Below are 13,342 nucleotides of genomic sequence, written 5' to 3' on the forward strand. Positions count from 1 at the left end.
TGACAGAGGGAGGGAGAGAGTGAGGGAGAGAGTGAGAGAGAGAAAGAGAAGGGAAGTGGAAGGGAGTAATGGGAAGTGGGAGGAAGACGGGGAAGGAGAAAGAGGAAGTTGAGGGAGGGAGAAGGGAGGGAGGGAGAAAAGGACACTAGGAAAGAGCTGGGAGGCAGGGAAGAGACTGAGGGAGGGAAAATATAGGACACTAGTAAAGAGCTGGGAGCAGGGAAGAGAGAGAGGGACAGAGAAAAGGACACAAAGAGCTGAATGATAGAAAGGAAGAGACAGACAAAGTTTAAGGCCAATGGAATCAATCATTTTATTCAGTCACAAAATGAGAACTACGTAAATTCTACAGGGGTAAAGGCCCTTACATGTGAGGATAAGTCTCAATCAAACAGGTTAATAGTGAACTGTGAAGTCACACTGCTTTCGTGGGGCTGGGACAAGGTGAGAAACATTATAACTTGATGGCCAATCTTCACACCAGCCTAGATATGAAGTTTGTTCCATCCTGAACAGCCTTGTGCCCAGAGCAGGGAGAAGTTGGCAGAAATGATGGAGTAATCACTGGTCTTTCTGGATCCTGACCCCCAGTTTCCCCCAAGGCTCGGAGGACAGGAACCAGGGCTCGGCATGCACTATGAGGCCTGACAGGAGTCCTACCTACCCACATGACTGAATTCTAGATTCACACAAAACAGAGAGCAGGGATGTAACCCCACGGCCAGCCTTAATAACGAGTGGAAAGACTATCAAAGCTTGGATACCACAAGACCAAACCAGTCGTGGTTGGAAGTTGGAAGTGTCCCATACTCTCCTTGGCAATCGCTAGCTCCCGCGATCAACCTCGTGTGCAGCCCCCCAGTGTACTGGCTGGTAGGGATGGTTTTGGTAACAGTGGGCTGTCCTGTCCTTCGAGCCATCCTGTAGCATGCTAACATTTCCTGACAACCAGCCCTTTTACCAGAAACTGAGTCACAACACTTTCTCGGAGCCTCATTCCAGTCAGAAACGTCCCTGCTGGTATTGGATCTGTTACGGAAGGCCTCAGCCTGTTCCATGAACTCAGACTTTCTCTGCTGCTAAGCCTGTTACAGTTGGCCAGGCCCCTCTTGACATTGGGCCTGTTCCACGAGCTCAGACTTTCTCTGCTGCTGAGCTGACTACAGTAGGCCAGGCCCCTCCTTGGCATGTTGGATCCAGTAATTTTTCACGATCCTCTTGGGGGGGGTGGGAGTTGCACTCAGACCTGGCCTCTTTCTGCCACTCTTGCCCATAGGCACCTCACCGTTCTCCTGGGGTGGGGAGCCTGCAGGGCCAGGCCGGTAGTCTGGCAGGTCACTGTCGTGGGCGAACTTGCAGTTGCTGCCGTAGCGGCAGCGGCCATCCTTGCGGTAGGCCAGGCAGATCTTGCTGCCCCCACCCGCTTCCTCCGTGCGCACGCCAGCTGTCAGCCTCACGTGCTTCTCCAGCAGACTCAGGCGCTGGCGCCGCTCCTGGGTGAAGGGGTTAGCAAAGACTCCGGGCGTCTGGCTCAGGCCTCCCTCCAGCTCTGGTGGCGGGAGCTTCATGGGATTCGAGGTCCCCTCCTCTGCTTGCTCCTGGGACCCACCACCATCACTGCATCGCTCCTCAGTCCCAGATTCTTCCGCCGGTGGAGCCTCTAGTCCGGACTCAGTGCTCCCAGTCCTGAGACCGAAGATAAACACAGAGCAAAGGGGTCAGACACAGAACGTACTCCAACCTTTCCAGCATGCACAACCCTTTAATGGCCAGATCCAGCTTTAACTCAGGTACAGACGAATTCTCAACATTACCACCAACTAACGTTCCTCATGAATGACAACAATAAAATCACTGCAAAGGAAATGCTGCAAATACATCAATGTTCTATTAGAGGTGAACTGCCAACTCAGCGATCTCTTCCCATATCTTCATGTGATACATGTTTTTTGAGTAGGGAAAAGATACCCAAACTGGTGTCCATTCTCACACTGAACTTTAACCTCAGGATTAAATGTGACGGATGCAGGTAATAAATGACCTTCCTGTCAGAGTGAAATAGAGATGTAAAAAGCGGAAACAGACCCTTCAGTCCAACGCATCCATGCCGATCACAGAATGTACTCCTGCATATTTATCTGCACTGAAATTCATCAGACAATTATCTGTCCATTCTGTACATTCATTAATGTCCACTACTGAATTACAGCTATCAGTGCTGACCTTCCGTCCCAATTTGGCATCATCACAATTTAGAAAATTGTATTTTTGATTCCAAAGCAAGTCATTCTGATTTCTGTGAATACCATTTCCTGCCTCTGCCATTCCGAATAACTAGCATTGAATTCTGTTCTTAGCTTTCTGTCCGAAATCAATGAGCTATCCATTGTCACTTGCCCCAGTATTATATTCACTAAACTTATTAGTCGATTATGGGCACCATATCAAAGCCATTTGAAAATGCAGATAAATTACATGTACTATTTCACTGCTGAAGCTCTCTGCCAACACCAAAATTAAAATTAAAGTTGGAAAACAACATTCAATTTTCACATACATTCTAACTTAATAATCAAGACAATTGAAAATGCAATAGTTATATTCAACACCTCCTGTGTTTAAGGAAGTGAGGTCTGCAGATGCTGGAGATCAGAGATGGAAATGTGTTGCTGGAAAAGCGCAGCAGGTCAGGTTCCCTAGATGCTGCCTGACCTGCTGCGCTTTTCCAGCAACACATTTCCACCTCCTGTGTTTATCCAGCCTCATACTCCTCTCTCTCTACTCAAGATTGTCTGTTAACAAGCTCCTCTCACAGCAAGCAGCTGTCTCCCTGTGGCTCCCACTCTTCCACACTCATACCCCTGCAAGTCCGCCCCCATCAGCCCACCTCTTTCCCCAGCAACGCAATCCCACTTCCGCCCCAGTCCCTAGGCGTCTCTCTCCACCCCTGTACTCACACCTCTTCCCCTGACCACTCGCTCTCCCCTTGTGTCCCACAACACACCCTCTCTCCCTACCCCTCCACAACACAGCTCAATCCAGTTACCCTTTTCACTCCCACTGTCTCATGCATTGCGTCTCACCGCCCTAAACTTCCCAACCTCACTGCTTTCTCCCATTCAAACATCCAAATCGTCCCAGTCCTATTTTCACTCCTCTCCCTGCTCACCCTGAACTCCTGCACTTCCCCAAACCGTCTAATCGTCCCCGGCTCGATCCACGCCCCCACCCATCTCCTCTGCACCAGGCACCACCGCTCCCCCAACCCCCGCGTCGTCAACCTCCCCTCAATTCCCCAGCACGGACTCCTCTTCCATCGCACTGCACTCCTCTGACCCCACACCCTCTCCCTCTCTCCCTCTCTCTCTTTCTCCCTCACACCCTCCTCCCCTTTCCTCTCTTCATGCTCCCTCCTTCCTCCCAAATCCCCTCACACACCGACCCACTACTCCCTCTTCGTGCCGCCTCCGGTACCTGGCCGCTCTCTCTCCGCCCCCGCTGCCGCACTCAGTCTCCCCCTCGCTCTCCGACGAGCTGTAATCAGCGACTAGCGCCGCCATCTTTCCGCAGGAACCCGAGCTTCCGCTTCCGGCTCATCCCGCCCCGCCCCCTTTCAACACCGACCATTCAGCCAACACCCCCCCCCCACCTCAGTGACCCCGGCTCCACTGACCCCGCCCCTCCGCCTAACAGACCCCGCCCCCCTTCAATGGTCCCGCCCCCTTCGACACAGACCCCGCCCTTCGCTCGCCGACACGCCCAGCGCCCGCTGACCCAGCCCCCTCACTGACCCCGCCCATTCAACGCAACATCCCCACCCCTTTCCCATTGACCCCGCCCCTTCAGCACCTCCCCCACCCACTCCCACAGTATCTGACCGCTCCCGCTGTGACCCCGCCTCTGGCTGTGACCACGCCCCCATACTTTGTAGCCCCGCCCCCTTGGAAGCGAGGCCGCTCCTTGGCTGTAACCCCGCCCGCTGACTGTCTGACCCCGCCCACTTGCTGTGATCTCTCTCCTGATTGCGTTGACCCGCCACCCGACTGTGACCCCGCCTACTGGCGGTGACCCCGCCCCTTACCGTGTAGCCCCGCCCCCTGGTTGTGACCCCGCTCCTTGGCTGTAACCCCGCCCCCTGAATGCCTGACCCCGCCCACTTGCTGTGATCCCGCCCCTTCTTGGGGAGACCCGCCACCCGACTGTGACCCCGCCTACTGGCGGTGACCCCGCCCCTTACCGTGTAGCCCCGCCCCCTGGTTGTGACCCCGCTCCTTGGCTGTAACCCCGCCCCCTGAATGCCTGACCCCGCCCACTTGCTGTGATCCCGCCCCTTCTTGGGGAGACCCGCCACCCGACTGTGACCCCGCCCCCTTGCTGTTTGACCCCTCCCCTGGTTGTGACTCCGCCCCCTGCCCTGATCTCCAGGCCTGTCCAATGTGGGTCATGACCCTTTCGCACTGACCCTGTGCCACCCGTTCAGAAATCGTTATGATTCAATTAATTTTCACTGTGTCACAGTGTAAGTACACAAGTCAGTGAGTGTTCATCAATTTAAACATTATCCCTGTAGCTTCAACGTCACCCATTCCATATTGCTTAACATTTGCAACATTTAGAAATAAAAAATATGCAACTTGTTTTCCAGCATTAAGGACGCAAAGTTTTGGAAAATAAAATCTAATCTCATTTTTCTAAACTCCAGTTAAGATGTGCCTACAATTCTATTCCAACGACTTTGCAGTTTTTCTTCAATTAAATAGTACATGTATCCCCCACTATTCAGAAGTAGAGCATTCCTATGAAACCTTTCATAAGCCCTTCTTCAGGAACGTCGATTCTCCTGTTCCCTGGATGCTGCCTGACCTGCTGCGCTTTTCCAGCAACACATTTTCAGCTCTGATCTCCAGCATCTGCAGACCTCACGTTCTCCTCAAGAACAATAAGATACTGACAAAGAGTATCCCACACGGCAGTAATGAGATGGCCATGAAAACTGTTGCGTGGTTTTATGGACAGTGTTTGTGTGTACTTTAATTTAAATAATTTTTAGCAGGTTTTCTTGGTTTAAGTGGCATAAAGCAAACGTTCCAAAAGTAGGGGCTACCTGTACTGTGTGACTTACTCTCTTCCAAAGTGAGCAACTTATTTTCACTCAGACTCCATTCAACAACTTTTTTTTTCCCCAATTAGGTATCCATTCATATCTCTCTGTAAATTGTTTGCACCTCCCATGCAGCCTGCCTTTCCACTCATTTTCACGTCACCTCAAATTTGGCAACAGTACTTCAGAATCCTTCCTCCAAGTCATTCATACACTTTTGTAAACTGACCCCTGTGGAACCACACTCAACAACGTGAAAAAATCAGCCTTAGCCCCACTTGGTGGTTCCTGCGCATTAGCTAATTCTCTAACCATACCGATGTACTACCTTTAGCTCCATGAGCTCTTATCTTATGACTTAACCTTTTCACGAAATCCCTACAACGTGGAAGCAGTCTATTCAGCCCATTGTGTCCACATCGATTCCCTAATGAGCACCCCAACAAAACCCATCCTAATGCACCCATTAAGCAATGCCTGTAACCCCACATTTCCCATAGTTAACCCACATAGCCTGTATGTCCCTGGACACTGTAAACAACTTAGTATGGCCACTCTCCTAATCTACACATCATTGGACTGTCGGATGAAACTGGAACACCTGTAGGAAATCCACACACAGACATGGGGAGAAAATGCAAACTCCAAACAGACAGTTGCCTGAGGCTGGAATCAAACCCAGGTACCTGGTAGTGAGGCAGCAGTGCTAACCACTGAGCCATAACACCGTAAGGCACAGGAGCAGAAATTAGGCCATTCAGCCTATCGAGTCTGCTCTGCCATTCAGTCATGACTGATAGGTTTTTGAAACCCATTTTCCTGATTTTGCCCTGTATCTTTTGATCCCTTTGGCAATAAAGAACTCATTGGTCTCTGTTTTAAACATACTCATTGACCTGGCTGCCAAAACCTTCTTTTGGAAAGTACCTTGCCAAACACTTTCTGGATCTTCAAATACAACAAAACCACTGGTTCGTCTCTATTCATTCTGCTTGAGACTTCCTTGATATGCTCAAATAACTTAATTAGACCCGATGTCTCTTTCATGAAGCCAAGCTGACTTTGTTTTATTAGATTATGATATTTCCAAAGTTTTGCTTCTTTATTAATTCATTCTCATACATTTCAAACAATTCTGGTTCTCATATGTTTCAATCAACTCACCTCTCTCACCCTTCTATACTACAGCAGATACAATCTTACATGATCGTGTCTTCCCCCTTAAGATATTCCTCACCTTCTTGGTATTGGTCCAGTAAAACCTCCCTGAAGTGCACCCAGCACAGTTCCATCCTTCCTGAAATAATGTGATCAATACCATATAGCATTGCTAATGTTGTCTCAGCAGTGGCCTCGATGATTGAAAGACACTTTTGCTGTTAATCTCATTCCTGATAAATGGTAACAGTCTATTAGCTTTCTTAATTACTTGTTTGATCTGAAAACTGACATTTTGTGATTCTCTTGTGTGTGAAACCAAACCCACTGCTTTCCTCGTAATCTGGACTTTTGTTGCCATTCATCAGAACTCAAAGTAGCTAGACAATCTAATACATTTGCTGATAACGGTTGGTGTGGAAGTGGGTGTGGGATTGGATAGAATACATGGAAACAGTGCTAGGAGGGAGAGAGAGAGAAAAAGAGAGAGAGAGAGAGAGTAAGGGAATAGGCCAAGAAAGGGATTGCTCATGATGGAAAACAAGCTGAATCTTTTCTATTTCTACATGCTGCCAAAACTCAGTGACAAGTAAACAGTGATCTGAAAACTGCTGGGATTATGCTTAAACTGATGAGCACTTGCACCAACTCATGTATTCATAGTGTGATCCAGAGAAAATTTAAAGGGGAGCTGGATAATGAAATGAAGTACTCACTGCTGATTTAAATGATTGAGTTAAAAATCACACAACACCAGGTTATAGTCCAACAGATTTATTTGGACGTACCAGCCTTTGAAGTGCCGCTACTTTGGCTGCAGGCATTGACTTTCCCAATGCTATATTTTGGAATTGGAAATTACATATGAAATGCGTCACTGGCGGTGCAGAACCGCGCAAAAAAGTCTATGGTTCCATGTGCGAGATTTTTAGAACATTGTGGAGTCCAAAAATACAGACTCTCAGATTAGGGTGAGAAGGGAAAGATTTAAAAGGGAACTAATGGGCAATCTTTTTTATGCAGAGGGTGGTGCATTTATGGAATGAGCTCCCAGAGGAAGTGGTAGAGGCTGGTACAATTACAACATGTGAAAGGCATCTGTATGGATAAATGAAGAGGAAAGGTTGAGAGGGATATGCATCAAGTGCTTGCAAATGGGACTGGATTAATTTAGGATATCTGGTCAGCATGGACGAGTTGGACTGATGGGTCCGTGTCCACAGTGGACAGCTCCATGACTCCATGACTATGAATTGATGTTGAATACTTTCATGTAATCGTCAAATTGAGTGTAAAAGAAAATCAGAATTAAAACCACTTTTCTGCCGCAATTTCAATTTGCAGTTGCATGACCTGACAACACAGGGAAGCCTGACAATCTTGCATCAGGAAAGAATAAATGTCAATGAAAATGTGAAACTTGAATAATTGGTGAATGTGAGTCTCAAACTCTTTAAAAAAAAGAGTTCAGGAGAACAATTTGTCCCCAGTTATGGTATAGCAATGTTTCCTTACTGCAGAATGTTTCAGGAAACATAAATCTGACATTCTGTATGCTTACCGATGGAGCAAAATGTAAATACCCAATGCAATGCATTTGTTGTTGTCAGCAAGTTAGCTTGTGCCACAATGGACACATGAAATTGTGTATCCACCATGGAAGGTGACAGTTACTATCACCAGTCTTGGAGACTGCACAGAAGTGGAGTGAATGGGGAAACCACTCCACTGGCAAGTCTCATACCTGGCACAAATAAAAATTGTTGTAGTTGCTGCACCTTGAGGTGAGGACATGACCACTTCGCCATAAAAGCCCCGTGAGGGGTCGGCAAGGATGTGTGTCCCTCGGCGAAGAAATCTTCAACTGCTTCATCAACTAACTTAATTCCACCACGAGGTCAGAAGTGGGAATGCTTGTTGATGAGTGCACAATGTTCAACACAACTTGTTACTCCCCAGTGACTGGACGCAGCCTATGTGCAAATACGGCAGGATCGGGACCACACGCAGGGTTGTGGACAGGTGGTGCAAACAACATGTCCATCAATTTCCATCTCCAGCCATTGTCCCTTGACACTCAGTGCCATTACAGTCACCAAATAGTCCACTGTCGTTGAGGTGGAGTCATCAGGAACTGGACTGGACCATCCACATACACCAAATGGCTACAAAAGTAAGTTGGATGCCAGGAATCCCGCAGAGTTTTTAAAAAATGCTTTATTCATAAAAAAAATCTTTTTATACATACGCACTCACTAAAGCAGCTCTGTTCCATCCAGTAGCAAAAGGAGAAGCAAACATTGGCATATATCCAACAAGGAAGCCAAAGACATGTCTTTCTTATACATTGGATTTGCGACCCTGGAGTAGTGGGAGGGCGGGTTGGTGCTGTCTGATAACTGAACAGAGCCGCCATTTAACTTCAGCAGAAAGACCTGTGACATTGGCCTTTCCCACTGTACCTTGGCTGCAGCTGCCCCAAGCATTAATGGAACCCTCAGTACGTAGTCATGCACCTTGGAATGTGTCAAGCTGCAAAACTAGGTCGGGGTCAGCCCCTTGCTCTGAGAGACCAACAAGTTTTGGGCAGACCAAAGAGCACCTTTCACTGAGTTGATGGTCCTGCAGGCACAGTTGATGCTCATCCTGGAGCATATTCAGGGGTAAAGACCGCAAATCACAGAGTTCTGCATATTGGATCTGTTCAGGACGAACCTTGACAAATGCCAGTGCACCCTTCTTCAGACTTCCTTTCCAAAGGCACATCCCAACTGGAGATGTTTCAATGAGAATTAGGTCAAATCATCATGTGTACTCAAGTGCAGAAGTACAGTGCAGAGCCCACAATGTCGCCTCTCCTGGTGCCATCTTAGGTACAAAGAATCTATGTCCAAACGTTAAATGCAAAAAGAGATAGAAAGAAGAAAAAAGTGGGGTTACCTTACAGTGATACATTGTATAGGTTATACATAAGACACAGCTAAAAGGATGAGACTTCGCAGTCAGATAAAGAGATTACTAATAAACATTATATTGCAGTATATGAGTGCAGGGGCTTCCACATGCAGAATTACCGACTTCAGAAACCACTGATTACCCATAACACACCACAAACCGTACCCTCTCCCTCCATACTTCCAGACCACTCCCATCCACCCCCCCCCCCCCCACCCCCGCAGTTGTCAGTCGCTCCAGGCCTCCAACTCGCTACTCTCCAACTCTCAGCTGGTCCACACCACTCCATGTCTCCAATCATTCTGTCCATTCGCCGACAGCCACTTCAAATTGATGCCGCGCAGAGTCCAGGCTTAGATGTCTTGGTGCTTGTTGGAACATTCTGGTAATTTTTGCCACAAAGCCAGTGCTCAGGGAACCAGGTGACGGGATCCATCCATTCCTTTCCCGCAGGGTCTCAGGGATGCTCTGTGCTGACCAATTCCTGATGGACTGGTGGTCAAAGATATTTTCCTTTGCAAATTTCTCCACAAAGGACACTTAATATGGAACATTCCAACTACTTGGCGTGTTCTATTGCAACGAGGCCAGACCCATCCTTCGCAACACTGGGCCGCAACACTTCAGTACATGGTGAGCCTTGGTGTTTGTGGAGAGAGGGTCTGCGCACAGCTTGACACAGCCGCACATAAAGGTAGCTGTCAGGACGAGAGTGCCATTGCATATGTTTCTTCCCCACCCCCACATCCCAGGTCAGAGCTTTGCACACAGTATTCCTGCAGACAAGGTACACTTTTGAGCTCCAAATGAAGCATAAGTTAGCTCGCGCGACTGCAACAGCGCAGTTTCTGGGAATAAGCCATGTACAACAACAGAGAGAGTGCCTCACACCTGATGACCTGGTGAATGGAAAGGGAGCAGTACTCCCAAAAGACCACTTCCTGCCTCACCTTTGGCCATATTTTCCTCTCAAGTCTTTGTGGCTGCCCAGCCTCCTCTGAACCATATTCCCAGCACCTTCCTTGGTTGTGGTGTTTCCTTCCTTTCTTTCCTGAATTCATGCCACTCCTGAAATTAATTGGATTGCAAATGTTTAGAAAGGCCTTAAGGTTGAAAAATAAGCATGCTTTGACCTTCATGTGTGATGTGACATCGAATTCTCACTTCAGAACTCAGTCTTCCTGAATGCTTGGAAGGAAAAGATCAGAGTCTTCTTTGGGATAATTTAAGATAAGACAGTCCAGAGTTGTACAGGTTAAGTGAATTGGCCGTACTAAACTGCCCATTGTGTTCAGGGATGTGTACATTAGATGTGTTAGCCATGGGAAATGTTGGGTTACAAATAGGGAGACAGGCTTGTGTAGGAAGCTCTTTGGTGGGTTGGTGTGGACTTGTTGGGCCGAATGGCCTGTTTCCACACTGCAGGGATTCTGTGAAGATGATGAGAACTAAGGCGCAGCCGAGTTTGAACTTGTACTTTGCTGCTGAAAAAAAGGATATTATGTTTTGCTTCCACTTCCACAACATTTGATGACTGTAACAGTCAAACATCTTCAAATATACCCACTGATACTTTCAACAGCTGAAACTGCAATTTCTACAGAAAATCTACTCTGAAAGAATTCGGTCTGGATTTGTTAGTTACTTTCCTCTGATTGGTATTGACATACCTCCCCAATGGCCTGCATCCCACTATCAAGTCACCCTTTATCTACACATGGATAGTACTTGAGAGTTGTTCAGCTTCTTCAGAGCCAGCTGTCAGAGTGAACAAAACACCTGACCCTACTGTTTATATCTGTCAGCCAGGGCTCCCTGAGTGGGACTTGGTAAACAGCCCCATGCGAGACAGTGTCAGAGGAACAGTTCCCAACGTGAAAATGCCTCAGGAGAGGCTGCAATAGGCTAATGTCCCTGGACTGGGTAGGAGGAGGAATGAAGTGAATGCAATGAAGTCAGGCAAGTGGACTCTCAGAATTTGAGTTCCCTGACTTCATTGCATTCACTTCATTCCTCCTCCTACCCAGTCCAGGGACATTAGCCTATTGCAGCCTCTCCTGAGGCATTTTCACGTTGGGAACTGTTCCTCTGACACTGTCTCGCATGCGGGCAGCATGTACTAGAATGTAACCTGCCTCTTGTATCTAGAATATCTCGGAAGAAGTTCATCCCCCTCATCGAGAATGCGACATGCACCGTGCCATCTCAGACTCAGAGTCTCTTTCGAGGCTAGACGGATCAGACAGGCGATTTTTGCTCATTCCCCATTTGTACCTGTCATGTGGTCCACTTACTTCTTCAGCAAATGCCAGAACCTTCAACATCACAGGACCTGACCTTGCACTGACCATGCTTCGTTCCCCCATGCAGGACCATTCCTGTGGTTACAACATCAAACCCCGACCCCTGAAGTAAACCTCGCTTGCTTAGATGAGTCTTGTGTCCGGCCTTAGCGTTCCCATTGTCGATTCACCCTCACCTCTCCACAACCAAGTCTGGGAAGATCAGTATTAAACTGGTGCTGAGACTTCTCCCCATGAACTGTCCCTGTTGTTGTATCTCTTATATCTCTTATAATCAAACAGGAGCCGGGACAGTTGGTATTGAGTGAAGCTGTTGGCTCTTTCTTTAAACCTGCTTTCAAAGTTAAACTGTTCTTTTCGCCAGACCATTGGACGATGGCTGGAATGGTTCTGTCTTTATATGCCGAATGCCATCTGACTTTAGGAAATGCTCCAACTTCTTGCTGGGAAAAGATGGCCTGTTGTCTGTGATCAACACTTCTTCCAGCCTGGTAGTTCGAAAGATGCTCGCTGCTTTCCTGTCATTGTTCAAAATGTTTGATGAATGAATCACATGTACGTCCAACCACTTTGGGTGGGTGTCTGCAATGACGAAGCATATTAACCCACAAAATGGCCGATATAGTCAACATGAAACAGATTTATCCAGCCATTCCTGCCAAGCTGGGTAGCTGCCGATGGTAATTTTTGTCCTTGTTGGCATTCTGGGCACTGCCCCACCAACACAGCTATGTTGGCATCCAATCCTGGCCACTGGACATAGCATTTCGCCAACATGTGCATTTTGGAAGCACCTGACTGAACTCAGCCACTATCTTTACTCGGTCCAATTCCTCTTGCTCCCCACAATAATATGCTGTTGTCTACAGTGATCTGGTCTCACTGGGTCCAGAAAGGTTTCAATCCTCAGTGTAATCGCCATTCTGTTTCCCCCAACACCACCAGCTCTTTTTCTTTTGCCAGGACGGGGACGTTTTGTGCCCACAATTGGATATTGTCAGCGGTGAGTGGAATGGTGTCCAGAAAGTTTAAACCCAAAAAGGACTCTTCCAGAGAAGGTGCGACCGATAGTTTATCTACGAGCTGGATGTGGCTCGAGACATCCAGATTTGCTACTTGACCTCACGGACGGTGTTCCAACTTGTGATTGGGCACACTCAGAATGAGAGTCCACTGCTGAATTCGACCTGAAGCTATGGATGGCACAGCTCTATTCCCTTTAAGTAGCCCTCACGAGGGGTTGTGTTCTGTTGCTATTACAAATTTACATCCGTAAAGGTATTGGTGGAATTTTCTCACAAGGAAGACCACCAAACTATCCTTTCCTGTTCGCACGTATTTGCACTCTCATCAGCCAAAGTACAGGAAGTGTATGCTATTGGGCGTTCATCTCCATTGGGCTCTCTCTGTGAATCTATACTTTTCCTGACACTATATCGGGCAGGCATTGCATGTCAACACCAGATCTCGCTTAACACCTTAGTCAATGATAGTAGTTTCTTCACTTCCCTAAAGACTGCATTTTGCTTATGAGACCAATTCTAATGCTAGCCATTTCTCAATAGCAGATGGAAGGTTGCCAGACTGGTGGCCTGGTCATGTGTGAACTTTCCCGAGTAATTCAGCAGCCCAAGGAAAGTACCAAGCTCCAGAACATATATAGGAGCAGGGACACCCTTATTTTCCAACAGGTGTAACCCAGTCTTGTAGACTCTGTAATCCAAGTAGGTCATTTTGGGCGCCTGGACCACTTATTGTTCCTTCTATGGCGTGCATTCACCTTGGAGAACTGTCTAAGCACTGTTGAAATTCTCCAAGAGCTCTT

The 13,342-nt window shown here is 47.7% G+C and overlaps 1 protein-coding gene across 1 annotated transcript; it reads right to left on the bottom strand.

The window, feature by feature from the left end:
* Positions 1-294: 294 nt before the first annotated feature.
* LOC122544140 (uncharacterized) lies at positions 295-3,578 on the bottom strand. The gene is made up of 2 exons (XM_087981771.1): positions 3,475-3,578; positions 295-1,686 (listed from the first exon to the last, which is right to left on the bottom strand). The coding sequence occupies exons 1-2, from the start codon at positions 3,558-3,560 to the stop codon at positions 1,161-1,163; spliced, it is 612 nt and encodes a 203-aa protein (XP_087837897.1). The 5' UTR covers positions 3,561-3,578; the 3' UTR covers positions 295-1,160.
* Between the last annotated feature and the right edge of the window lie 9,764 nt (positions 3,579-13,342).

The sequence above is a fragment of the Chiloscyllium plagiosum genome, unplaced genomic scaffold, assembly GCF_037043375.1.
Source record: "Chiloscyllium plagiosum isolate Xiang-an unplaced genomic scaffold, Cpla_swu_hap1 HiC_scaffold_40, whole genome shotgun sequence".
NCBI lineage: Eukaryota > Metazoa > Chordata > Chondrichthyes > Orectolobiformes > Hemiscylliidae > Chiloscyllium > Chiloscyllium plagiosum.